The 27,979-nt window shown below is 35.0% G+C and overlaps 2 protein-coding genes across 6 annotated transcripts in view; both read left to right on the top strand.

The window, feature by feature from the left end:
- The window catches only part of Chuk (component of inhibitor of nuclear factor kappa B kinase complex), a 37,249-nt gene extending 34,934 nt beyond the window's left edge, over positions 1–2,315 (top strand). Inside the window, exon 21 of one of the 2 annotated variants that reach the window (XM_047553843.1) lies at positions 419–2,315. Coding sequence is in view for 1 of the 2 variants with exons in the window: in XM_047553842.1 (XP_047409798.1) it covers positions 419–448 (30 nt within the window). In the remaining variant the exon portion in view is untranslated. The remainder of the gene's footprint in view (positions 1–418) is intronic. The other variant, XM_047553842.1, reaches the window with a different exon arrangement.
- A 1,443-nt stretch (positions 2,316–3,758) lies between these two features.
- Positions 3,759–27,979, top strand: part of Erlin1 (ER lipid raft associated 1) — a 33,611-nt gene continuing 9,390 nt past the window's right edge. The window contains exons 1-9 of one of the 4 annotated variants that reach the window (XM_047553852.1): positions 3,759–3,821; positions 4,143–4,266; positions 5,840–5,921; positions 9,915–9,961; positions 10,949–11,010; positions 13,194–13,319; positions 14,341–14,414; positions 21,828–21,886; positions 23,920–24,011. In XM_047553852.1, the coding sequence (XP_047409808.1) occupies positions 4,154–4,266; positions 5,840–5,921; positions 9,915–9,961; positions 10,949–11,010; positions 13,194–13,319; positions 14,341–14,414; positions 21,828–21,886; positions 23,920–24,011 (655 nt within the window). In that variant the 5' untranslated portion in view covers positions 3,759–3,821; positions 4,143–4,153. The other 3 variants (XM_047553853.1, XM_047553851.1, XM_047553854.1) reach the window with 3 other exon arrangements.

Here is a 27,979-nt window from a genome sequence, read left to right as displayed (position 1 = left end):
TGGGACTTGTACTATAAGTCTAATATAGTTACTTTCTGCATATAAAATGAATTGTGTTAATATAGTTTGATTAATAAAAGTAATTATATTAAGATTTAGTTACTATGTTGATTTGTTAAAACTTGGATAAACCACAATAAAATGTTTACTGAATTAACTTTTATTGCATTTAGTATCAATATCAACTTTTTGCTCTTTTTCATTAGTATAATTATTTGCTTCAAATTAAAAGTCTTTGAAATATTCTTTAAGTTAACCAGAAAATAAGGTGAACTAAACTCTAATTGTAACTTCTGTATTTTTGCTTTTTCAACCTTTGATTATAAAATGTCCAGACATACAAAAAGCTTCTTGAACATCCGTGTACTTACCACTTATAGTCAGCTTCTGATTTTAACTTTCTCATGCCTCATTTTAGAATCTTGATTGGAGTTGGCTAACAGAATGACTTGCCACTTGTTCACTGTCCTCAAAGCTATGGAAGTTGTTGCTGTACATGTCGGAAATTGGTTTTTCCTCCATGAAACCATTCTTCACACACCAATCAGTGGAAGCAATGACTGTGATAGGAAACTACCAAGATTTTACAAGCACACTATGCTGATTTTTGAATAAAGTTAACTTCCGAACAGGATTTTATTTTTAAAAAAGTCACTGGACATATTTAAATATGTTTTAATACAACAGTAACTTTGGAGCATCATTGGGGCTTCTTCAAACCTGGTAAAACATTACTTATTTAACTGATAATACCTTCTAAAGTTTTAATTTTTAGGTATAAGACCATAGAAAAGAAAACTTCACCTAGCAAGCATTTTAAGTAAAAGTGTCTACCTATGTTTCTGTGGAAGAAACTGCTCACAAGTAAAATTGTACTTCTTGAAGAATAAGCCCTACCTCCTTGTGTTGCACTCATTAAGTGCTCTTCTGGGCATAAGGAGTTGGCTCAGTCCCATCTTTAATTTTACTACACATTTGTGTCCCCTTTTTACAGAAGGGATTGTGCATCTGTGCCTTTCATACCAGTTGAATCATAAAACATGTTGTGTGCTATGTGTATATGTATTTAAGATGTACATTTAATAATATCAAAGAGATACCTGTTAATTTATAATGTATTTGAAAACTTATGTTTTTTCATTTGTAAAAATGGGTTGTTTAAACAATCAAGTCTTGTCATACAAGTTTATAAAGGTCTACATTCCCCTATCTGTAATTGTAATTTCAAAATCCAAAAAGCTCTGAAAATGAGGTTTTTATAAATCTGGTGACAAAATTTGCTTACAAATGTAATCTGAACTGATATTGAATCTATTTATCCCATTAAGTGTGAATATTCATGTATTTTGCTGCAGAAATATTATTGATTATAGGGCAGGGGCAATTGTGCCACAGACTCTGAGGATTCATGTAATATGTTCTATGCACTGAATTCCTTTCGAAAATCTGATAATTTCATAATTCTGAAACATCTGGCCCCAAGGGTTTCAGATAAAGGATTGTGAATCTCTGTCTTCTGTTAAATAATTTAGAAGGTGTTATTTGTTTCAAAAAAAAAATGTGAAATGCTTTTGTATTCTAGTTTTTCACTTTGTGTATAAAATGATTTTTAAATCCCTTTTCGAATTTCTACTTATTACAAGAACCAGGTTATAACAGTTGAATTTGGCATTTGGGAAAATATGAAGGTTCATGAAGTAAAATTGGAGCACAGAATTATATGATAGGCTATCCCTGTACTTTCTTTGGAATTTAATATTAGTATGATAAAGTATTGGGCAACTTCTTTAATATAGTGTTTTCCCCTTGAGATATCCTGTCACCACCATTTGTGGCTAAAAATCATTCAGATCTTGCCTTATAAACTGATACCATAGTTCCACCGTCCCATTTTTGTTAGTGGTATCATTTTTCCAGTCACTCCATGTTGGAGTTGTCTTCTTTTTTAATCATCAGGTATCAGTGTTTCTCTAAAGATGGTAATTCCATCCCTATCAGCTATTATAACAGGTGGTCTCTATTGTTTCCCTAGTTCTAGAAGGTTTTAATAATAAACATTATTGGGCACCTGTTGCTGAGAAGATATTAAGCTAGATGTTAAAATCAGAAACAACACAGGCAGTTCAATAAAAATGCTTACGTGGGAGTCTGAACATTGATGGCTGTTGTTCAAGGATTTTTTCCAGCTATCATTGTAATAATTGAGTAAAGATTTGCTAATGGTGGGGTCCATTTTGCTGGTGTATGGCTGGGATCTTATCTGGACAGCTTATTCTACCTGGTTTGGACAGGTGCTATTAGAACAGACTAGTAAAGTGAATCACTCCAAACTTGCTTCTAATATATGTGTGGACTACTCTTTTTTGCTGGGTAACAACTTTTCAAAGTTGAATGAAAGTTGTGAACTCCAATCTAAGCAATATTATGATGAGAAATGTACACAGAAAACAAGAGCAAATTGTTTTTCATTCATTTAGCTTTTTTGCAAGTTAAGGTAGCTAAGCTCTGCAAATATTAATTATCTAGAAGCAGACGAGATCCCAGACATTTCTAAGTAATAAAATCAAATGAATGGCACAGGTAAGTGCATTTATTGAAGGGAGTAGCTTCAGTGATCTGATTCTATTTACCTTTTCTCATTTCCACTACTACTACTATTATAACCTTGGACCTGTAGTTTCCCAATCTCATAGGGTCCCAGCCTCCAGGCTGTTTCCACTTTCAGCCATTTTGCAGATTCTTTGACTCTAGAATACTGCTTCCCTCTATTTTCCTGCTCAAGAGATGAGATGAGTTTCCAAATCTAGTCCGTCTTGTGCAGATGTGGCTGCACCTGGCTACTGTCCTCTCAGGGCTTACACAAACTTATTCAAAGATGATGTCCTTATTTCCCTTGTGTTTATCGATTTCACTAAAACTCTTACCCTTTCCTTTTCCCCTTTTATTTTTGGTAATGTATCACATAGTGCAGAACTTTTGAACAGAAGAATATGCAGGCAGAAAAGTGTTTCTGTTGGTTAGCCATCCAGTTTCCCTATCAGCAGGACAATGCGTCCCAGACTTTCTAAATCTGGTCCTCCACTAGCCTACCAAATCACTCCTTCGTATTATACAAGACGTTAAAGAAACTCAGTTGCTTTCTATTCTTTTGGTCTCCCTGAAGAACAGGTTCCTAAGCACCCTAAATGCTTAGCCCATTCCATTCCTGTTTTCTGAATGGCCTTCATAAAGCCTTCCAGAATCAGCATTCTGGCACATAAAAGGTACTCAAAAAAACTTGGCGAGTGAATGATACAGTTAGATCGAATAGCTTCCTCTTCTGAACTTCCACAGCACTTCCCTTGCAACAAGCAGGTTATTCCTGAAATGCAGGTCCTGAGCCAGAAACACGTGCTTGCACACAGTAGGAGTCGGTATAAACCACAAAAAGACATGAAAAAGAACAGCTCCCGCACTCAAAGTGAGGGAGTGGGTTCTCTGCAAAAGAACAAACGAACCGACAAGTCCCCTATTCGGGTGGCCCTTTCCTTTCCTCTGCCTCCCTGTTACTCCAGACTACCAATTTATCTTCTCTTCTGGAGCAGCTGGTAAGTAGAACACACAAAGGACCCGACAGGCATTCGCAGAAGTTGCGCAGCCGAGCGGTTGGAAGAATTTTGTCCCGCCTGCTCCCCGTCTAGCTAGTCAAGGAGGGGCGCTGCGTCTGTGCGTCCCCGCGCAGCCGCAGTGCCCGGCGAGTGGGCGGGGCCGGCGGTTGGCGGCGGTTGGCGCGGCCCGGGAGGCGGCTGCACGTGCGGGCGGGGGCGATGCGTCACTGATCGGTGAGGAGCGGTGGAGGGGTCGGCCTACTTCCGAAGGCTGCGGCTGGGACCCTCCGCATTTAGTGCTTTCCTCCGGGGGAGTGGCCGTCGAGAGAAGGGGTGTCACGCTCACCGCGCAGGGGCGGGCCGCGGGCCGCCTAGGCGGAGAGGTTGACCAGCGGAACGCCGGCTCAGCGTGGAGAGAAGAATGAGGGGAACGGGGTCCGGGACTCCCCATCTTAGTCTGAGAGAGGTCGCCAGGTCTTCTGGAGGGAGAGGGTGGAAATTAGAGGGGGCGAGCCCGTCACTCCCAGATTGAGGGTCTTTTCCTTCCCCACACAGGAGGAACAAGGATGAATATGACTCAAGCCCGGGTTCTGGTGGCTGCAGTGGTGGGGCTGGTAGTTGTTCTCCTCTACGCCTCCATCCACAAGATCGAGGAAGGACATCTGGCCGTGTACTACAGGTGAGCAGCATGTGTGGTCCTCCAGGTTCTAGAGCAGACCGGGTACTTACGTCAGAGTGGAATGTGGGAAGTTGTTGCCACGCAGCATCCCGGGAGTACTCCCCAGTCCGGGGAAGTGATTTTTGTATCAACCCTTGGGAAAGCTTGGGGGTGAAGCAGGCTTTTGCTGAGCACCTTCCAGTCGTTGAGCAGTTTAGTGTTGTGTTCGTTTTGTGCAAAGGTTAAGACTCAGGAAAGGAAGCAGCTACTATAACTGAAGAGATGTGTAAATCATTTGTAGTCGGTACAACTGTACAGGCTTTTAGTTTGCCACTTCGGATGCTCTTTAGGAAATCTGGTCCTATTTATGTTTTTTTTCTTTAGATTTTTTTTTCATTAAAAACTTCTCAGTGACTGGTTATGTCTTATAAGATATTCATGACCGTGACAGTTGTTTTATCCCTGGACCTCAAGGAACATAAACACAACATTGATGGGCCACTCCTTACCCATTCACATAAAGGAGAGAAATGTATGAATTGAATTACCTTCTGGTTAGGCTGGTTAGTTTTACCTTTAGCAGAATAACCACCAGTTCCTTTTGATATAGACTAGTAAGAGAAACCAATTCGTGGAGAAATTGGGACGGTTCAACTTTTTGCTTATTTCCATTATCCACCCAAAACTGATATTTCTACTTTATATTCATCCTGAATAGTTACTTTTTTAAAGTACAATTTTAGTGTTTTAGTGGTGTGTCTTAGCAGATGGAATTCTAGTGTAAGAAATGACAGCTTTGTCCAGATTTCCATCCAGTTTGGCATTGTCTTAACAGTAAAGAACATTTCAAGGGATAGCTTTCAAAGTATTATTGATGAACCTAAACCATTTACTCTTTTCTTAGTTATTGTGACTTCTTTGCAACCCTAGAACTTTTTTGCTTCCCAAATACCTCTTTTCTTATAATTTCTAGTATGTGCTTTTATAGTTCTCACATTCCAGAATTTCATGAACAAGGCCATGTGTTACCTGTTTATAGTTTGAACCTTCTCTCCCTTTATCTTTCCATGCTAAGATTTCGTTGTTTTTACACAGAAACTTTATGTTCCCAGTATTTTGTCTTGCAGATCGGTAAAAGAATCATATGCCTCAGAAATTTCCTCCTTCCTTGAAAGTTTGTGTTGTCGTCTTCTTTTTTTTTAACCTAGTGATCAAATGTTCTAGGTTCTCATTTGCCTCTTGTTATGTACAATTAAAGTACCTCATCTGAGAGCCATTACTTTTTTCACGAATATTTCTCAGAAGACTAAAGATCAAAGGGAAATCCTTTGAACCTGAGAGGTGCTGGAAACCCAGAGGTATGACTGGTGAAGCTTGTGAAACAAGTTGTAACATTGCAATTTTAATTTTCTTTTTTTTTCAACCTTGTTAGGTATGGCATGTATTTTAAGCTGGGTTTATTGTCATGAGTAACTCCTATTAGTGAGGCTTTAATAACTTAGCATAAGTAAGAGTGAGTATTTATTGTAGCATTTTAAGTTTGAAAAGAGAATTTCTCTTTGTAATTTTGTCAAATTGAAATATCTCTTTGCAGGGGAGGAGCCTTACTAACTAGCCCCAGTGGACCAGGCTATCATATCATGTTGCCTTTCATTACTACATTCAGATCTGTACAGGTGAGTGATTCCAAGGGATTCCAGATAGACAAGTGTGACAAGTTACCACATTCGTGGGTGGAGATAGATTTCCTTATTGTTTAAGCAGATGTTGATATTTACTTAAATGCAGGAGTTCAGAGTACAGTTTTCACAGAGCAAGTTATGATTTTGAACTACCTCACTGTTGAAGTGAATTAGAAATACGAGCTAGGCACTTAGAAGGATTGACTTCTACCATCTGTATAATGGTATGTAACAGGTTTTCTGTTGCTGCTCTCAAAATAAAAGCAAGAATTAGGAACACAACCGGAAATACAAACCAGTGATTACTTTTAGAACAGTGTTTGGTTTCCATAGAGTCAGGCTCCTGGGCTACTATTAACATGGAGAATCTGAATTTTTATGCACAGCTTTTCTTCTTCATAGTTTTTGCCTGATATATTAAGAACAATTTTATGTGACAGGATCCCAGAATATTTGAAGTAAGTGTCTGGTTATTGAAAAGAGTATCTTGCCCATGGGAGACCTTTAATAGATATCTTTAGACATAAGATGACAAAACAGGATTAGACTGTCTACTTTTGCATACTCAATGTGATCATACATTTTTGGATTCAGAAGTTTGTCTACCATCTGCTGCTAATTTATCAGGAAAATTCAGTGTTATTTATTTAATCTTATAATTTTAATTCTAGGCTTCATGCTGAGTGAGAGCTTAATTATGAATGACTAAATCCCCCAGATTTTTTCCAGATCCCTTGTAGATGGCTTAGGGAAAGAATTGTATTTATTGAAGTGAAATGTGGTGTTCTTTCCCTAGTCACACTGATGTTCATAATATTTTCCCATATTTGTTCATTTTTGCCTTGGTTAATGCGATCATCGCTCTTTTTTTTTTTTGGTATCCGGGATTGAACTCAGGGGCCCTCAACCCCTGAGCCACATCCCTGGCCCTATTTTGTATTTTATTTAGAGACATGCTTTCACTGAGTTGCTTAGCACCTCATTTTTGCTGAGCCTGGCTTTGAGCTCGTGATCCTCCTGCCTCAGCCTCTTGAGCCACTGGGATTACAGGTGTGCACCACCATGCCTACCATCTTTCCCTCCATTCCTTTTCTCCTGCCTAAATCTTGCCAGGCATTTTTAGGTTCATCTCAGATTCCTCCTCTTCTAATGTATAGCTCTTTAAGTCTATGTTATAAAGTTGACCCTTGGTCTTATGTCTTTTAATAATATTGTCTTGTATAGTTTTCTAAGTGTCCGTGTGTGCTTTCTTTCCAGATAATCACTTAAATTTCTTGAAGTCAGGAGCTGTAACACATTTATATTTCTGATCTTTCTGTTTGTGGTAGAAGTTGTTAAATTTGAGAACGATTTCTTAGGAATGCAGTATAGTGAAGATGGAGACTTAGCTCTGCTACCAGTTGATTCCATGATTTTGATAAAATCACTCATTATTATAGACATCAGTTATTCCTCTGTGAAAGAAGGAATTATACTAACATGACCTCACCAACAGCTTCAACAGTCTATAATGTTATTATACTGGCACCATTAAACAGATAATTAGAGTTCGATTATATATATAAGAAATATACTGTGTGCAATATATATATATATATATAAAGAGAGATAAGCCACCTCTCTCATACTTTTAAGAGATTCAGATGAAATTAGTAGAAGATTTCAGCTTAAACTATTATACTTTGCATCTACAAAAAAATTAAATGCTGGGCCAGAATGACTAAATAGGAGCATTCGTTATCTGTGAGACAGTAATAGTCCAGGAAAGAATTACACTGATAAAATCCTTTTAAGAAAGTGTTCTTATGAGTATAAGACGTAAAGAAAGTTATTTTTAGGAATTTTGGAACATATTCAAAAACATAGCCCACTGTCAACAAATGATTTAACAAACTTGACAATTGAAAGAAATACATAATGTGAAATCCTATATATGATATATGAAGAGAAAATAGTGCTTAGAGAAATTATCTGAAAACCTTCAACTTAAAGTACACATAACATAGAGTCACTTTTAAAATAAATATTCTGTCATATTTGAAAATAATTTTTAAAGAATATAAAAGAAGTATAAAAGTACATAAAGATAGGATAATAAGTTGAAGATTTAACATTGAACTACTAGTTCTTAGTTTGAAAGTTGGCTAGGGAATATCCTTTAGGTTTAAATAGGAATGCATATTTTACTTTTTGGGGAACATGGAAATTGAATTAGTATGGTGTTTTGAAAGAAAGAAAATAAATTGAACTCATTTCTTCATAGCTCCCGTCACTTTACCTAGAACTGTCAGAAATGCTTACCATCGTCTCACTTTTTCCACCCAAGAGTTTTATTTTGTTGTTTTCTCTCCTGGAATTTTATATTCAAGCAAGTATCACATCCTTTCTGCATTATGTCTACTAGATTGACAGCATTCAGTTTTCATGATCTTCACTAAATTAACCTAAATAAATTAATTCTTTAGCTTCCCTGCTGATTTTCTTGCCTCCAGATAAGATGAATAATGAGAACTGCATCACATATGAGCAAAGGAATTAAATAAAAGACATTTTCCCCCAGAGCTGGTGATTGAATTCAGGACCTAGTGCATGCTAGGCAAGTACTCTTAGCTCTGAGCTATGTCCCCAGTCTTAACAATTTTTTTGAAAGTTTATTTTATGACTGTATTTACAGTGGACTACAAAGAAGTTTCCAGCTAACACAGGGCTCTCTACCTAATATCACATTTTCTTTTCTCAGAAATCACCTCTTATCTAAATTGTGCTTTCTGCTTCAGACCAACCAGTCTGCTTCCTGTCGCATGTATGCACAAGTTTATCTTCAGCTTTTTGTATTTGAATGTGATATTTATTGAAATTAAGATGTTCCTGTGTTTCATTTGTGCTTATTTCTCCCCCTCTAGATCTGGCCTGTAAACATTTCACCTAAGAGAGCTCTTCAAGCTATTATTTTATTCCCTATAACTTAACACCCAAAAGTTAACTTTATCCTGTTATTTTGTACCTCTTGATGGATTGTTTTGTAAGGATTTTGTATCCTATGCAGGATTAGGATATCTTTGGAAATAGGAACTATGCTATGTTGCTGTCACTTGGTAAGATGCATTATGTTTAGAATATAGTCATTAGGAGCTGACCTGTTTAAGGATTTAAGAGTACAGTTAGGAAGTCATTCTGGATTCAAACAAAGGTGTAACGTGGCAAAGCAATTAAGTACCAGATTGTTGGTCCACTAGGAGAAAGCACTACTGGTTTGACACTTATATTAAAAAGGAAACTTAACATGTAAGAGATCACTAGGTCCTAAACTAAAAATATTGACTATGGCATTAGAGAACAAAGGTTGCTCTTAAGTTCAAGGGTAGCTTTGAGTCATAGGGTACTTGTACACATAAAATAGTTATCTTTTATCTTGAATGTAAATAATAATATTAGCAGTGGAATCAGAGTTCAGAGCACAGATCCTAACCATAGTTCCTTGTGGGTGAGTCTTTGTAGTTTGCAGTCCCAGGGTAACTTCAGGCAAATAAGGAACTCCAGAGTTTTTTACTTACTAGCAGATTGAACATTGAATCTTTCCTAGTGCATTTTGATTCAAACCTTAGTTTTAAAATGGTGTCTATGTCAAGTTGCATTTCTACTAGGATAAAAAAAGAAATGATTGACTGGAGTTGTAACTCAGTGGTAGAGCACTTGCCTAGCTTGTGTGAGGCACTGGGTTCGATTCTCAGCACCATGTAAAGGTCCATCAACAACTAAAAAAAAATTTTTTTAAGAAAGAAAAAAGAAGTCTAACATGACTCCAAGATACAAAATTTAAAAAGAAAAGAAAAAAAAATGACTACCCTGATACTTAAATTTTGGGGAACTGAAATTTTGGTAGAACTCTCCTGTGCTTTCTCTCAGAGCTCTCCAGAGATTTGCCTCTGGGACTAGCAGCTCTTTGACAACATATGTTCTAAGTTTTTTAAATTTTTTCTTCCCCAGACAACACTACAAACTGACGAAGTTAAAAATGTGCCTTGTGGAACAAGGTAAGCTTTTTCCTTGTTGACCAACCTCCCTTTAGTTCAGATGGTTTCTGTTCTTAAAATTGTGATTACTTAGGCACTTTTCAATTAGGCATGACAGTAACCCAGAGGGATTTCTGATATGAGCATTATCTGAGAAAAGTCTTATCTCCAAATAGGAACTTTCCATTTAGGAACCAATAGGGGGTTATTTAAAAAAATGGATTTTAAGAGCCATCAAAACTATGTATCAGTGTTACTACATCTGCTTTAATGATTTTTTTTTAAAAGATAGACTTTATTTTTTTAGAAGTTTTAGATTCACAGTAAAATTGAGCAAAAAGTACAGTGAGTTAATTCCTCTTACCCTGCCCCGTATGTCTTTATTGACTTCTAAACTTAGTTCCCTCATTTGTAAAAATCAGGTAAAAGCATAGTTATTATAAGGATTAGAATTAGTATAAACAAAGTACTTATCTCAGCTCTTGACCCAGAGTAGATGCTCAATGAAAAGATAGTTTTAAATTAAATCATCTCACCTTCTTATCTGTAGTATTAAACACCATCTAATTTAGAGTTTCTGATTCAGTAGGTCTGGAGAGGCCTGAGAATTTGCATGTCTAACAAAAGTCCCTGAGTAGTGCTGATGCTTCTGGTCTGAAGACTTCAATTTGAGAATTGCTGCCCTAAAGATATTTAGGGAAAGAAAGGCAAGCAAGGCCCAAGTTATTTTTAGATATGCTCACTTCATTGAATTATATTGAAAGAAGAATGTCAAGTTCAAGATATTTTTTAAATTACCTATTTAAATGATCTACAATAATATTATTACAAGCCTACAAAGAAGCTTTTGACATCTGTAGAGGGACAGAGATACTTTTAAATAGGGACCATACTTTCCATATTTTAAGTTAATGTATTTGATTATCAAGTTCTGCCTAGGTCTGTCTATAACTCTTATTTATGGATTCTGTTTACTGGCTCACATTTTTCCCATTTTTTTGGTTTTAGTGGTGGGGTCATGATCTATATTGACCGAATAGAAGTGGTTAATATGTTGGCTCCTTATGCAGGTATGTTAACCATCTATTCTCTGGTTTTTATAGTTGTGACCAGAGTATTTATAACAGAGATTTCCTGAGGAATAGGAAGGCACTTTTAAAATTTTACAACCTCATTGATTACTAATGAATATAAAGGATTAATTATTTGAATATTTTCCATTACTATAAAATGGAGGTAGAAACAGGTCACAGACTGGGTATGGTGATGCATACCACCTATAATCCCAGTGGCTCCAAAGGCTGAGGCAGGAGGATCATAAGTATAAGAGCAGCCTCAGCAATTTAGTGAGACTCTGTGAAAATTAGAGATAAAAATAAAAAGGGCTTGGAATGTGGCTTAGTGGTACAGCACCCCTGGATTTCAATCCCCAGTGGGTACCCCCCCACCCCAAAAAAATAAGGTCATGAGTTCTGGACAGAATTGATTTTCTGCAACTATATGATTTACTCTTCTCTGAGCTTAGTGTTTCTAATTGTAAGGTGATCATTGATTATTTCTAGAACAGGGAAGTAGCATTTTATCCAGTGAGTGAGGATAAGAGATAATTTCCTTTTATGATAAAAATCTATAACTGATCATTTCCTGAGTCACACTGATTTGTCATCTTAGAGAAATCTTTTCTAGTTGAGATTTGCTATAATTTGGAAAGCAATCAGAAAGTTTTTGATGTGGGGAAGGCATTTTCCTGGTAAAGATGAAAACCTAGAGATAGAGTTGGTAATGTTTAATTCAGAAACTTAATTGCAAGTCCTAAAAAGAAAAGATAGAACATTTTGTCTTTAACCTTGATAATAAAATTTGCATGCCTAGTATGTAGAAGACACTTTGTTTGGCAAGAACATTTAAAAAGGTGACGTTGTGGTCTTTGCCACCAAGGAGTTTTTATTTTACTTGAGAAGACAATACAGACCAAAAAGAGAGAAATTAGAATGTAAGATTATGACAAATTTCACATCACTGATACAGGCACAAATAGTAAAAAGGTTTCAAAGAGCAAAAAATGTATCATATCAAATAGATTTGAGTCATATTTTAAAAGATTAAGTATTTTCCTAGTGTTTTTACATCCAGTTGGCACTCTGTATTAAAAATATTAAAATATTAATATTAATATTTAATATTAAAAATATTAAAAGATTAAAAATATTTGGGAAAAAATAATGTGCACACTAAACATGTACAGCCTTTTTTCTCTTAACAATGTAGTATGACAACTATTTATAAAGCATTTATATTTGGTATTGCAAGTCATCTAGACCTGATTTAAAATATATAGAAAGATATGCATAATTTATATGCCAGTAGTATGCCTTTTTATATAAGATTTTCAAGCATGTATGAATTTTGATATCACCTTAAGGTCCTGAAACTATGCCCCATGGATATAAAGGGATGACTATTCTTCACCTGGTCACAAATCATTAGAATGGATTATGATTGGAAAAAAAAAAAAAAAAAAAGCTCAGTATCTATAATCCTAGCTACTCAGGAGGCTGAGTCACAAGGATCACAAGTTCAAAGCCAATCTAGGCAACTTAGTGAGACCTTGTCTCAAAAGTAAAAAGGCCTGGGTGTGTAGCTCAGTGCTTGCTGAACATTGATGAGGCCCTGGTACTCCAGTACCAAAAAAAAAAAAAAAAAAAAAAAAAAAATCCCTAGTGTACACACAAAAAAAAGAAAAAGGGAAGAAATTAATGCTTCTCTAGTCACAGACAAATAGGAAACTATTAGATCACCAGTTCATTTGGAAAATGAACAAACCACATGATTTAGTCAGCAATTATTTATTGATGACCTGTCAATTGTATGTAGAATCCAGTTGTATCTGGTATCTGATAACTGTCTTATACTTTTCCTGCCTTCAATCTCTGTGCTTCTCAGTTCATCTCACACTGCTGTCAAAGTACAAATCTGTGTCATGCCTTTACTTGAAAACTTTGACACCTCCAAAATAGTGTATACTTTCCTTAGTATGGAATTTGGGGTTAGCTTGTTTGTGTTGTGAATGGAAGAATATCCAGAATATTGAGCACAGCAAACACATCAAGGTGTGTGAGTTGTGTTTTGTTTTCACTATTTTGTTGGCACTTTTCCTCATGTATAATATATCCCTCTAACTTTTACCCTGACTGATTTGAAGATACCTGGGTTATTGTTGGGAGAAACAAACATGGTTGTACCTTTCCTTCAGTGTTTGATATCGTGAGGAACTACACTGCAGATTATGACAAGACCTTAATCTTCAATAAAATCCACCATGAGCTGAACCAGTTTTGCAGTGCCCATACACTTCAAGAAGTTTACATTGAATTGTTTGGTAAGTGATTTTGTTTTAAATATGTAAATAGTCAATTAAAAATTTATATATTTAATTTATATATTGATCCTGTAATATTAGTAAACCTTGTGCTATTTGAGCATTTCTTCTGAATTTATAACAGAGCAATTGTCTTTAAAAACTTTTTTTATCTTAAGTTAAAATTTCATATATAACTTGGTAGAGATCAGAAAAACTTAACTCATATAACTATGTATTCTGGGTTTGTTTGTTTTTGGTACTGGATATTGAACCCAGGGTCACTTAGCCTCTGAGCCACATCTCAACCCTTTTTTTTATTTTGAGACAGTCTGACTCAGTTGCTTAGGGCCTCACTAATTTGCTGAGGCTGTCTTTGGGGTGGGAGGGGGTGGGGGATGGTAAGATAGTAGAATGAAACAGGCAGTATTACCCTATGTATATGTATGATTATATGAATGGTGTGAATCTACATTGTGTACAACCATAGAAATGAAAAGTTGTACCCCATTTGTGTATAATGAATCAAAATGCAGCTTGTAAAAATAAAAAAGATTTTAATAAAAAAAAAAATCCTTCTGACTCAGCCTCCTGAATTGCTGGGATTACAGGCATGTGCCATCATACCCAGATGTATATTCTGTTTTTAGTGTGATGACTTATTAGAAATTTGCTTCGTTGCTATTTTAACAAATAATTTGAGGAAATTTAGAAGTGTGTTTGTGGGCTCCGCAAGGCAAAACCCCATGTTTGAGATTTGGTACAAGGACAGGACTTAATGTATAGTTGTTTATTATCCAACATTAATATAAATGATTTCATTGGATAAATTTAATTTGGGGGTAAACTTAGATTATTTGCTTGTATCTTTCTTCCTTAATTTACTAACTTTTTTATACTTTTATGCAAAAGGAAAAGTATTTTCTATGAAGAATAATACTGTGGAAAATTTCGGTCTCATACTCTGGTTTTGTTTTCATATGAATACAATGCAAAAAAAATGAGCATCATGAGAATCTTTTGTTCTTGGCCTTAAAAACAGATCAAATAGATGAAAATCTGAAGCAAGCACTACAAAAAGATTTAAATGTCATGGCCCCAGGTCTCACTATACAGGTAAGCCTTTTTCCTAGGGAAATTCTCTGGGAGTTTTGAGAACTTTGAGTTTAATCCCCCTTTCAACTGATTATTTATAAAGTAGTTATTTAAGTGAAGTGCTGGGGTAATTTATAGAATACCTTTCATTCTCTTGTAGCTTAACCACGGGTGGCATTCTTTTATGAATTCTTAAATGGAACTAGTAAGCTCTTAGAAGGAAACAAAATTCATATTTCTGCCATGTGTGAGACATTAGTAAGTACAGTAATAGTTATTATCACTGTAAGAGTAAACCTGGCCCTCAGTAAGATTATGTGTAAAAGGAGTTCAAGTCTAAGATTTGAACAGTAATTGTAGACAAAGATGTCACAAAGTTTAATAGATGAATTCATTGGATAATTATTGCTATAAGAGTTAAGAGAACATTCAATAAAGTATGCCTAAGAGGACAATGATTAAGTTTTTAGGTAGGTCGGGAAATTTTAATTTGATTTATATGGAGAAAAAGAGTGGAAAGGTATTTCAAGTGGGTGGGATATCCTGAAGTAAAGCAAGGTATCCCATGAGTTTATTGGTGGTATTAGTGGCAGCACTGGGAGATAGAGTGGTGAAAACTTATACCCCTGCTTTTCTGGGTCACTGTTTTTAGCCGTGGGTTTAAATCCATTAGTGGGTTGTAATAAAAGTCAATTTTATAAAGAAGATAATAAAGAAAAAGAGGAAAATAAATGTCACATAGCAAGTTAAATATTCTGTGAAACTTTGGTTTTATGTGCTTAGGAGTGGGTGATTATATTGGGTGTCAGTGCAAGACATGTTTCTCTCTCTGTCTTTGGTCAATAACATTGAAAGTCACTGCTCTGAATCTGGATTATCTGAGAAGTGGTAATGTGGCTTCTCCATTTTCCTTTCTTAGAGACTCTAGGAAAGTGGTTGGTTGTTGTGATGAACATTGCTGCAGTTAAAGAATGTTTTCTTACGCGGGGTGTGGTGGCACACACCTGTAATCCAAGTGACTCTGGAGGCTAAGGCAGGAGGATCTCAAGTTCAAAGTCAGCCTCAGCAACTTAGCGAGGCCCTATCTCTAATAAAATGTTTTTTAAAAGGGCTGGGGATGTGGCTCAATTGTTAAGCACACCTGGGTTCAATCCCTAAGTGCCAAAAAACAAAGTTTTGGCAGGGTTTCTCTTGTGGCCTCATTCCACAACTACCATAGCAGGTGAATTACCTGCTTTGGCCTGAGGGTGAACCTCCAAAGTTAAGAGGTCATTTGAAATGTCCAAAGGTAACTTTGTGCAATTCTCTTGGTTTCTAGTCAGTTGTGACTGGAATACCTTTTTGATTTTAAAAGATAGCTTATATATGAATGTCAGAGATACTTAGATTTTGACCATATCGTTACTCAGAGATCTATCATTTCTTTCATAGCTGCCTAGAATTCCCTGCTGTATTACTTAGATTTCTCTGTTCCTTTTTTTTTTTTTTTTTTTTTGGTATTGAGAATTGAACCCAGGAGTGCTTAACCTCTGAGCCATATCCCCAGCCCTTTTTTATGTTTTTTTATATTTTAGAGACAGGGTCTTGCTGAGTTGCTGAGGCTAACTTTGAACTCATGATTCTTCCACCTCAGCCTCCTGAGTCACTGGGATTATAGGTGTGCATTTCTTTGCCCAACTTGTTCCCCCCCCCCTTTTTTTTTTTTGGTATTAACAAATAGTAATGAACGATCATGACATATGTCCTTGTATCCTTGTATATACAGATTATCTTACAAAGTGTACAAATCCATGTTCCTGTCAGCAATAAATGCAAACAAATATTTGTTTTCCTATGACCTCACCAGCATTGGAAGCAATCAAGCATGCTGGTTTTGTCATATGGATAGGTGTGAAGTTACCTCTCGTTCTCTTTAATTTGCATTTCCTTGGTTATTAATGAGATTGAGCATCTTTTGATATTTTTATACTCTCTTCTGTCAATGCCCACTTTTCTGTTATATTTATCTTTTTCTTACTGTTTGTAGTAGTTCTGTATATACTGAATATTTTTATGCACACATATTTTTATATATACATGTTATAGATAAAAGGTATTAGGAAAAAGATGAACAGTAAAATGAAACTTACCAATAATCTTAACTATGCAGAGATGAGTTGTTGCAGATGCTTCTTAATATGATAGATTTACTGTAGTGAATGTTTAATGCAAATTTTAATGTATATTTTAATGTTTATATAGTGAATTTCTATAGTTTCAATTCTTTTACTATTATATCCATGTTGTGATGACTGTACTTGAATGTATATCTGTTAAAGTACTCCCCTTTTGATAACTTTTTAAAAGTGGAATTGATGAGCAAAAGTGTATGTCGTTTGGGAACTTTTTTGATACATATTGCCAGATTGTTTTTCAGATGTTTTAGCAGTTCCCACTCTCTCATCATCAGTATTGATGGACTATAGTTTCTATTTACTTGTTCTTATGATTAGATCCAAATAATTAGCAGATGGAGGCTCTTTCTCTCTTAATCCTTTTGGGGAAGATTTACATAGTATTTTATATTAATTATAGATTGAATGCCCTAGGATATATATTGTCCACTTGCCTTTCATTCATGCATTATTTTTGTTTCTGTTCATTTTTTAGTTATATTTTATAATTGATTCTAATAAGCTATTTTTATGGTTTTTGTTTGTTTGTTTTTCTTTTTTGGGGTAATTGGAATTGAACCCGGGGCCTCATACATGATGGGCAAACACTATACCACTAACCTACATACATCCTCAACCCTTTTTATTTTTTTATTTTAATACAAGGTCTTGCTAAGCTGCCCCAGCTGACCTCAAACTTGCACCACTCCTGCTTCAGGCTCCTGAGAACTGAATTAATTACAGGCATGTGCTACCATGCCTGCTATAGCTTTTTTAGTGTTTGGTTTTTGGGTTTTGGTGCTGGGGTTTGAACCAAGGGCCACACACATGCTAGGAAAGTGCTCTACCACTAAGCTGCATCCACAGCCCTGAATCTGTATTTTAAATGTACTTTGTCCTAGGTTTGGGATAGGTTTGTTTTTCTTTTTTCTCTCTCTCTTGCTCTGTTTTTCTTTTTCTTTTCTTGTTTTGTTTTTGCCATTTAACTTTATTTTTTTCCTCTGAAATTTTGAAGTTTTAGACTTACATAGTAGGTTAGTGGTTTTCTTTATGGAGTCTTACTGAACTGGCATGCTTTGTTTGATATCTTTCACCACTTTAAAGGTATCAACATTTAAATAGCTTCAGAAAGTACAAAATTTTTCTCTACTTTTACAGGTATATCCTTAGATTTAAATCTTTAATTTGTGTGGAATTCATTTTGGTGTCAGTTATGAGGTAGGGAGTCCAGTTCCTCTCTTGACTAGTGGGGTGGCAGTAGTAATTACTAATTTCCTTCCATATTCTCCCTTCTTTGAATGATATTTATATCGTATGCTAATTCCATTATATACCTGTATCTTTTCCTGAACTTCGTTCTGTTTACAGATCTATTCCTATTCTTTTATTAGTTATTAAGCCCTTGGTCTTTTTTCTATCGAATCTACATCTCTCCTGTTTTTTCCTTCTTATTAGTTAATGTAGCTCCTTCCCCTATGACTGCTCTAGAAGTGTGGGAGGCATCTTTGACAATCCATTACCCTTAACATCTAATGAGTCCCCATGTTCTGTTGATTCTATCATCAAAATCCATGTAAGACTGCCCACTCTTACATCTTTTCTGCTCCTCCTTAAACCAAGCCATAATCGCTTGCCTAGACCAGTAACCTCCTTTCTTCTTTTGCCTAATTTCATTTTTTCCCTTGTCTACTTTTTTTTCTGTGTACAGCAAGAAGGATCTTTCAAATATTTATATTTATTTTTGTTTTTATAAAGAGTTATTGAATGAAAGACATGTAGTTTTGTAATGCATTCTTAATGTGGAAGACAAGGTCTCCATTGTTTTGGTTGCTTTTGTCTTTTTAAAAATAATTTCTTACGGTAGTTAGTTGGAATGCATTTTTAGAATTTCAGGTCTATTTTTTAACCTTCCTGTTTTTAACACAGTACCATGTGGTTGTGGTAATTTGACTTTTTATTCAATTTTAAAATCTGGTAAGATATATCGTCTTTTTAGAAATGCCTTTGATATTTCTGCCAGGTGAGTTTTCATTTTTGATATTTTCAAGCTATATCAGGTATCTTAATTAGCATTTAAGTTATAAAATAGGATTATAGTTTGTGTCTTTACTTGATTGTATCAAAGCAAGGATAAGTATTCTTTTTGTTTCTTTAAGAATTTCTGACTTGGAAATGTAGTACATATACACAATGGAATGTTACTCAGCCTTAAAGAAGAATGAAATTATGACATTTGCCAGTAAATGGATGGAGAATATCATGCTAAGCGAAATAAGCCAATCCCAAAAAACCATAGGCCGAATGTTTTCTCTGATACGCGGATGCTAATTCACAATGGGGTAGGGATACGCTAGGCAAGAATGGAGTTACTTTAGATTAGGTAGAGGGGAATGATGGGAGGGGAGGGGATATGAGGACAGGAAGGATAGAATGAAACAGACATTGCCTTATGTACATATTTGACTACATGTGATTCTATAATATGTACAATCAGAAAAAGGAGAAATTGTACCCCATTTATGTATGATATATCAAAGTGCATTCTAGTGTCATGTATAACTAATTAGAACATATTAAAAAAATTTTAAAAAGAAAGAATTTCTGACTTGGGGAAAAACTTTTTTTTTTTTTTTTGGTACTAGGAATTGAACCCACGGGCACTTAACCACTGAGTCACATCCCCAGTCCTTTGTATTATAATTTTTTTGTTTTGTTTTTGTTTTTGTTTTTTTAGCTATACATGACAGTAGAATGTATTTTGACATATTATACATACATGTAGTATAACTTCCCACTCTTGTGGTTGGTTGTACATGATGTGGAGTTAGACTGGTTGTGTATTCATATATGAACATAGGAAAGTTATGTCCAATTCATTCTACTGTCTTTCCTATTCCCATCTTCCCTCCCTTCCCTTCATTCCCCTTTGTCTAATCTAATGAACTTCTATGTCTGCCCCACCCCGCCACTCCCCAGCCACACTTACTATGTGTTAGCTTCAGCATATCAGAGAGAACATTCAGCCTTTGGTTTTTTTGGCATAATCTCTAGTTCCATCCATTTATAGGCAAATTCTGTAATTTCATTCATTATGGCTAAGTAATGTTCCATTGTGTATATATACCATTTTATTTATCCATTCATCTGTTGAAGGGCACCCAGATTGATTCCATAGCTTAACTATTGTGAATTGAGCTGCTATAGTATTTTTTTTATTTTGACATATAGTCTTACTAAGTCACTTAGGGCCTCAATAAGTTGTTGAGACTGGCCTTGATCTTGCAATGCTCCTGCTTCAGCCTTCTGAGTCATTCAGATTACAGACATTGTGCCACTCTCCTGGCCGAGAAACTCATATCTTAAATTGATAGATGTAATGAATTTTCATACCAGTCAATATGTAATCTTGCTTTAAAAAAAAAACACTAAGGAACACAGTGAATTTTTGGTAAATTTATCCTATATCTATAATTTTGTTGAATTTACTGTCTCAAATAATTTGGGGGGTTAATTTTCTTAGATTTTTTTAGTTATATAGTTATGCCAGGATAAAAATCTTGATTTCTTCTTCTGCATCCTAGTAAAATCCCAATGTCATCCTATTTTAATTCTTCATATAGCACTCATAATTATGTGAAATTATCTTATTTATTTTCTTTTTATTATTCTCTTTAAATTTTTAAATTCCATGAGAGCAGTCTTGCTTTGTTATTCACTACCATCTTTCAGTACCAGTCACTATTTTAATTTTTCTTTTCCCTATGTTTATATCCCCATTTTTCTTCTCTGGAGAATTAATGATGGTGAAAATGATCATCCTTGGCATTTCTTTTCCTCTTTTTTAATGGAGTGACTATTATATTCCGACTTTTTTGGCTTAAAATATATGTTTATAACCCAGGGGTTAGTTTCAATGTGTACATTTCATTTCATCACCTTTTTGTCTCCACTCACTATGTTTGTGTGCACATGTGGGAGCGGGGTGGTGTTTGGTCATTGTTCTTGATTTTCTTAAATTTCTTGTGATACAACTTACTCATAGTATCTGCTATAGCAAGTGTTTATATTTTCACATATTTGAAAATGTGATTGGCAAGCATGTGGTATGTTGTTCTGCCTCATATAGCAAAAAAAAATCTACAAGACAGTTCTACTTTATGCTTCTTTTTATATGGCTAAAAAGATATGTGACCAGTCTCTGAACTAAAAGCAGTGTGGCAGTGCCTCCCTCATCTGTATTAAAAGTCATCTATATGCCTAGTAGTCACATAATGAAATCCGGCATCTCACAAATTCCAGTTCTGAATTTTTGTCTTCCAGACATCTCCACTGAGTGTCCTTACATGTCTCACCTTCAGTGTGTGATGAGAATTTTTCCTGACAGCACTTGCTTATAGTGTTCCACTATAATCCTTATCATTAGTTATGAGAGTCAAAATTACCTGCAGATTAGCCTGTGCTTTATAAGGGAAATGCTGGGTTGCTTAAAAGGTTTTGAAGCCTTTTTAAAAAAAATACTTATGTTTAAAAGCAAATCAGAAACTTTTGAGAGATTAAGTCCTTGGTGTAGGAAAGTCAACCTTCCCAAAAAAAAAAAAAAATAAAAAAAAAAAGCAACTCTTTTAAGTAGATAATCTTAATTAGATCAGAGCATACTATGATTAGGGAATGTCTAGTAAAGAAGATCCACAAAGACTGGTTGACTTTGTTCTGAGGTTCCAAAAAGAGAATATAAGCTGTGAATTGCTATTATCCTTCAGCCATTGGGCTGTATATTTATAGCTAGTACTGAGTGATTGCAGTTTTAGGAAGTGATAAGTAATTGCTTATTTAGACACTGTATTAAATTGTATAGACTGACCTCAGTTTTCAGTTTGTTTTTGACTGTTTCTAATTTGTACAATTTCAACTTTGTAACTTTGCCTTCCTTCTGCTTCTTTGGTTTGAAAAGGAAAGCAAAACTAGCCCACTAAACAGCTTTGTGAATTATCTGTCTGTTAAGGGGAACCTTTTCCCTGAAGGAGTTTATTCCCTAGTGGGTACAGTGGTTTTTCTCCTGTAGTTAGTAATTTTTTAAGGAAACTAGAAATAACCGATCTTTGATTCTTGGTGTGATTGGCATGAGAAATAGATTTTCTTGGTGGGAATCTCTGCATGTTAGTAGGCAGCTGTGTTTTAGTTATTTTATTAGTATCATTTGGGGAGCTCTTCTATAGAAGATTCAGTTTGAACATTTATTTTTCAAATATACCTTTTTATTTTTTTCACTTTTATTTTTTAGGCTGTGCGTGTTACAAAACCTAAAATACCTGAAGCCATAAGAAGAAATTTTGAGTTAATGTGAGTAGCATGCATGGGATCCTAGTATTTCTATTTAGAGCTGTCTACTTATTGATATAACAGTCCAGATGAAACACATGAGATAATACACTTGGGTTGGGTAAATATGTATTATCTGTACATTTATTTTTAGTACTATTGCCAATTCTCATGTCTTAATTCCCACTAGACTCTTCCTAGTTTTCTCTTTATGTATGGACATTTCAGAAGTAGTCTTAGTGACTAAAGATGTGTTTTGCTGTGGAACTCTTGGTGAAAGCCTAAGGAGCTATAATCTGCATATGAATAATATTTTTAATTGAATATTACTATAGGAGGGAAAGAGTCCTAGCTGTCTTAAAGAGAATGTCCATATTTTGTTATCATATTGTAATAATAATAGACACATAGTTGATATGAAGTTTGGTTTTTCCATTGTATGTGATTGTGTATCTGAATCTTTTTAATTTACCTCTAGGGAAGCCTTGCTTGAATTGGCAAGGTTTCCCTCGTCTTTTATGTGCCCAGGATTGTCTGGGAATGAGAAATTACTTGCTTGACATGAAATTAGTTTCTAAGGATTTTAGAGTGTTCCTTTGAAGGGAACACTTACTGCATTTGGAATGACAATATTCTCATACGACAGATACTGAAAAGAAGAAACCATAGTCTTTAGAGAATTTGTTAGGAAAAATATGAGATGCTGGGGAAAAAATAACTATAAAAGTTAAGAATGCAACATATATAAATGCAGGTGATCAAAGGAGTAATAATACTGCTTTATGGGGTTGATATACTTGAGTTATTTTTGTTCCCAATTCTGTATCCTCCATCATAGAATTTTATTTTCCCTCTTTTTCTTTGTAGAAAAGGAACTCTTCTTTTAAGGTTACCAGGCTGGATAGATCATGGGTTTGAGCCACATGTAGAAAAAAAAAATGCTTATTGAAGGCTCAGAATGTCTTAGGCTTTAAATATGTTCATTTCTGGTGATTGAAAGATAAATGCGTCTATTTATTTATGTATTTACTTAGTGTGTGCTGGAAAAGAAACCTTTTATGCTAAACCAAGTCTACACCTTAGCTCCATCCTGAGATCCAAGTACTGCATATAACTCAATGTTCAGAATGTCATTTCATGTGTCTATCAGTGGTGGCATGTGAAAAGGGGGAACCTTGGGGGAACATGTCTTAGGGAAACTGGTGTAATTGCTTTACAGATAATTTTGAATCTTTCTTAATTTTTTAAACTATGGGAATTCCAGAATTAAAAGCCATCTTGGGATTATGTAGTCTAACATCTTAACCTAATAGAAATCTTCCTGTAATACTATTTCATGTGGTCCCTCAGAGGCCAATTGTCATGCTTAGTGATAGGCTAGCATTTCTATTATTTGGAACTCAAATTCTTAGAAAAGTTTCCTTACCTTGAGTCACAGTTTACTGCCTGATAACTGCCACCTGGCTATACCTTTTATATATCAAATAGCACCACTGTACCTGGGTGCCCACCTAAGGAGGGCAGAGGCTCAAATCCAGCACCATTCTGCTTGCTAGACCATATATGTATCTGAGGAACCACATCTGCCCAGACTGGTGCCTTTTTCTGATTGACTGTGGTGCTGTGTGAGCTAGCAGAAGGCCTAACAGCCTGGAAAGCTTTTATATACTTCCTTCCAGATCATAGCCCTGTATATGGTAGTTAGAAGGAAAAAATCAGACTGAAGTTCTAATATTCTAATTTTTTTTTCCTTATCTCTGGGTGATGTTTGACAAATCATTCCACCTTTCATCCTCATATTCATTTTAAGTAAATTAAGGCAACACCTCCTGTATCTACCCTAATGGATCCAAATATCCTTATTGAAAAATGCTTCTCTGACCCACTCTAAGGTTAGAATTACTAACTATGAGCTCATCATAAGGTATCATTTCTGGAACTGGGGATAAAGGTGAGTGTGAGAGTGCTTTTCTAGCATGCACAAGTCCCTGGTTTTAATCCCCAGCACTGCAAAATAAAAAATTTTATAATTTTTATAATGTTTTGCTTTGCAGGGAGGCTGAGAAGACAAAACTTCTTATAGCTGCACAGAAACAAAAGGTTGTGGAGAAAGAAGCTGAGACGGAGAGGAAAAAGGCTGTTATAGGTACTTTGACTTATTTCTGAAATGAATGTATCTAAGAATCTGTGCTGAGTTTGTCCTGTTCTTTGTGGTCTCAAGTTGAATATTGAGGGGTCCCAAATAAGACTGCGTCATCTGTAGTGGAGAATTCTGGAAACTTCATTATACATTCCGATGTCCTGAAGCCTTTACAAGAAGGTGAAGCCAGTACTTACTGAAGTGTCTTGGCTTTCCATTATGTTGTTAACTGCTGCTGTTGTCTTTTTCAAGGGCAGTGAGAAGGGCACCTTTAGTCTTTGTGGTGTAGAATTTTTATTGAATAAATTGAATAACTTAAGAATAGGGTAGTTTTTTGGCCAAAGCTCAAATGAGAGTATGTGTCCTTGCTTGTTGGCATGCACCAACATTTGTATATTTGTATAGATAACTGTCATCTATGAAAGTACAGCAGGATTACTTACAGCTCATTTTGAATTATACTGTAGACTGCCATCTTTCGCCCACAGTTGATGTTGAGTTTAAGGACTTTTTTTTTTTTTTTTTTTTTTTTTTTGAGTAAATATGTCACATATACAGGAATATACAAAGAACAACATAATGAAGTCTTAAAATGTTGCCATATTTTAACTAGGTGCGGTGATGCATGCCTGTAATCCCAGTGACTTGGGAGGTTGAGGCAGGAAGATTGCAAGTTGGAGGTCAGCCTGGGCAACTTAGTGAGACCCTGTCTCAAAAAATAAAAAGGGTGGGGGGTATAACTCAGTGGTAGAATACCCCTGAGTTTAATATCCAGTACCACCTTTAAAAGAAAGAAAGAAAGGAAACAGAATTTTGCCACATTCTCTTGAGATATTTTCTTTAAAGGAAAAAGATTGTATATTTCTTTGAAGCTACTTTGTACCCTTCCCTGGTCTTATTTCTTGACCTTCCTTCTTAGAGTAACTTCTGTTCTGAAGTAAGTAGATAGTTTCTTTTTGTTCATACTTTTAAACTTTTCTTGTAAGTTTGTAACAATAACAGTTTATAGTATTATTTTACAAAACTCTTTGAAACTACAAAAAATGGTATACTCCCTTTTATTTTACACTGACCTTTTGAAATTTTCTGACCTTTTGACCTTTTCTGACTATTGAAATTTATTCATATTGATACATGTTCATTTGGTTCATTTTTAACTGCTGGGTAATTTCATTCTGAGTGAACCTCAGTTTTTTTCTGATGAATTACTGATAAAGAATTTGCACAGCTTCTGGTTTATCCTTATTACAGACACTGCTGCAGTAATGTCCTTTTTATGTCTCCTTGTACTCATGCAAGAATTTTCCTAGGGCAGCATTATTCAGCGTGCGGGGTGGGGACAGAGCCCTATCACCAGCTGTTCTTTTTCTGAGCCACAGTGATATAAGTCTAAATATTCAGGGTGAGTTTAGAAGTTCTTATAGCATTTTAACATAGTAATTTTTTTTTTCTTTTGGTACTAGGGATTGAACCAGAGGCGCTTAACCACTGAGCCACATCCCCAGCCCATTTTTTGTTTTCTGAGATAGGACCTCACTAAGTTGCTGAGGTTGGCTTTGAACTTGTGATCCTCCAGACTCAGCTTCCTGAGCTGCTAGTATTACAGATGTGTGCTACTCTGCCTAGTATAATTTTTTGTTTATTGAACCTGACAGTAAAAGATGGAGTCTATGTCTTTATATTTTGTTTTTAGATTTTTTTTTTTAGTAATTCATTTTTATTATAGTTTATAATGTATTGGTTCTTCACATACACCCACAAAAAGGCATTTTCCCATAGATAGTCTGAGAGCACTGGTCTAGAAAACAAAACTTGGGTAGAATTGTCTGGACATAAGGTTGTACATATTTTCAAATTTTACACATTACCAAATTGCTCTCTAAAGTTATTCTTTTATTGTATCCTCTCTTCAACAATGCTTAAATTCCAATTTCTATGCTGCCATACTCGAATTCCCCATTCTGCAAATCCACCTTAACCCTTGGAGCTATCAGACTTTTAAACATTTATGTCAATTTGATGGTAGTCTTGGTACCACATAATTTCAATTTTAATCTCCCTGATTATTAGTAAAGTTGAATATTATTGGTCATTCAGGTTTCCTCTTATTTTCCTATGTGAATTGCCTTTTAATGTCCTTATCCCATTATTTGGTTGCTTTTTTGAACTGGTTTATAAGGGTTCTTTATATCTCTTGAGTACTAATTCTTTTCCAAATTCACACATCAAAATATCTTCTCAATTTTTCTTGTCCTTCAACTCTGAAATCTTTGACATACATATATATTTTAGCTTTCATGTAGTCAAATTAATCACACTTTTCCTTTATGGTTTATGTATTTCCCTACCCCAAAGTAATTTTTATTCTAAAAGTTTTAAAGTTCCACTTTTTTAATTTAGCTGTGGAATTTATTTTAGTATTTAATGTGACATAGTGATTCAGTTTTCTTTTTCAAGTGACAAGCCAATTATTTATTATATATTCTACTTATTTATGCATATATATCATATAACAAGTTACTGTGTGTAAATTTTTTTTGTTGCTAGGATCTCTGTTTTGTTCCAGGTTTTTTGTTTGTTTGTTTTTTGTTTAATCTATCTGTTCCCAGTATTACCTTGTTTTAATTACTGTAGCTTTTATGTTAAGTCTTACTATCTGAGAGAGTGAGTCAGTCTCTCTTTAGCTATTCCTCTGAACTGTTAACTATTCCTTAAATTGTTCTGGACTATTCTGGACCCTTTATTTGTCCATATAAATTTAAGAATCTATAAAATACTGTGTTGGCATTTTTTATTGGCATTGCATCGAATGTGTACATCAATTTGGAGAGAATTATAGTACTTATGATATTATGTTATAAATTTACTGTATTTCTCCACTTATGATGTGTTTCAAAAATTATCACAGTTTTCTTAAAGTTCTTACACACTTGTTAGATTTATTCCTATATGTCCTTCAGGGTTTTTTGCTGTCATAAATATGCTCTTTTTTAAAGACAGATTTTCTGATTGCTTATTGCTTTTGTATAGATATGCTGTTTATTTATTATTTATTATTCATGCTGAAAATGCTCTTACTCCTAATAGTCTCTTAGATTTCCCATGTGCACAATCATATTATCTTTGAATAAGGACAGTCCTAGGTTTTTTGTTTGTTTGTTAGCTGCACACCTTTCATTTCTTCTTACCATTTTAGGTTGTGACTTCCTACACAATCTAGAAAAGAAAGACGGCAACAGGCACTCTTGTCCCTGATTTTAAATAATCCCAGTGACATTTGTTATAGTTCACATTTGTCTGTTAATGAAGTTTCCTTCTGTTCTTTGCTTGCCAGGAGCTTTTATTGTGAATGACTGTTAAAACAAAAAACTTCTTTTTACTTAGGTTGAGATATATGTATGATTGTTCATTTTAAAGTGGCTAATGTGGTGAATCATATTCAGAGATTTTCTACTACTGAATTTTCTTTGTGTTCCTGGGTTAAACCCCCTTGGTCATGATGTAGGAGTTTCACTGTAATAGATCTCTGTATGGTTTGCTGATAAATTCCTTTAGAATATTTACTTTTTTTTTTTTTTTTTTTTTTTTTTTTTTTTAATAAATGAGATCCATTTATAATTTTTCTTTCTTCCATCAGGTTTTGTGTGTTTTTTTATTAGGGGGTTTTGGTTTGTTTTTGCATAATGATTCTCCTAGCCTTAAAATGAATTGAACACATCTTCATTTTCTGTGTTTTGGAGCATTTTGTGTCTGAAATGTATTATCTCCTCTTTGTAGGTCTGGTGGATCTCACTTGTAAAGACCATTTTGGTCTAGTGGGGTTTGTTGTGATTTGGGGTTTGCTTGTTTTTGTGGTAACACTTAACCTGCTGATTTAATTTCTATATTGAGTATAGGTCTGTTCAGTTATTTGTTTCTTTTTAAGTCAATTTCAGCAATTTTTTTTTGAAATTGTCCATTTGTCAAATATTTCA

This window comes from Sciurus carolinensis, chromosome 5, assembly GCF_902686445.1.
Source record: "Sciurus carolinensis chromosome 5, mSciCar1.2, whole genome shotgun sequence".
NCBI classification, from domain to species: domain Eukaryota; kingdom Metazoa; phylum Chordata; class Mammalia; order Rodentia; family Sciuridae; genus Sciurus; species Sciurus carolinensis.
This window is presented reverse-complemented; position numbering and strand designations above follow the sequence as displayed.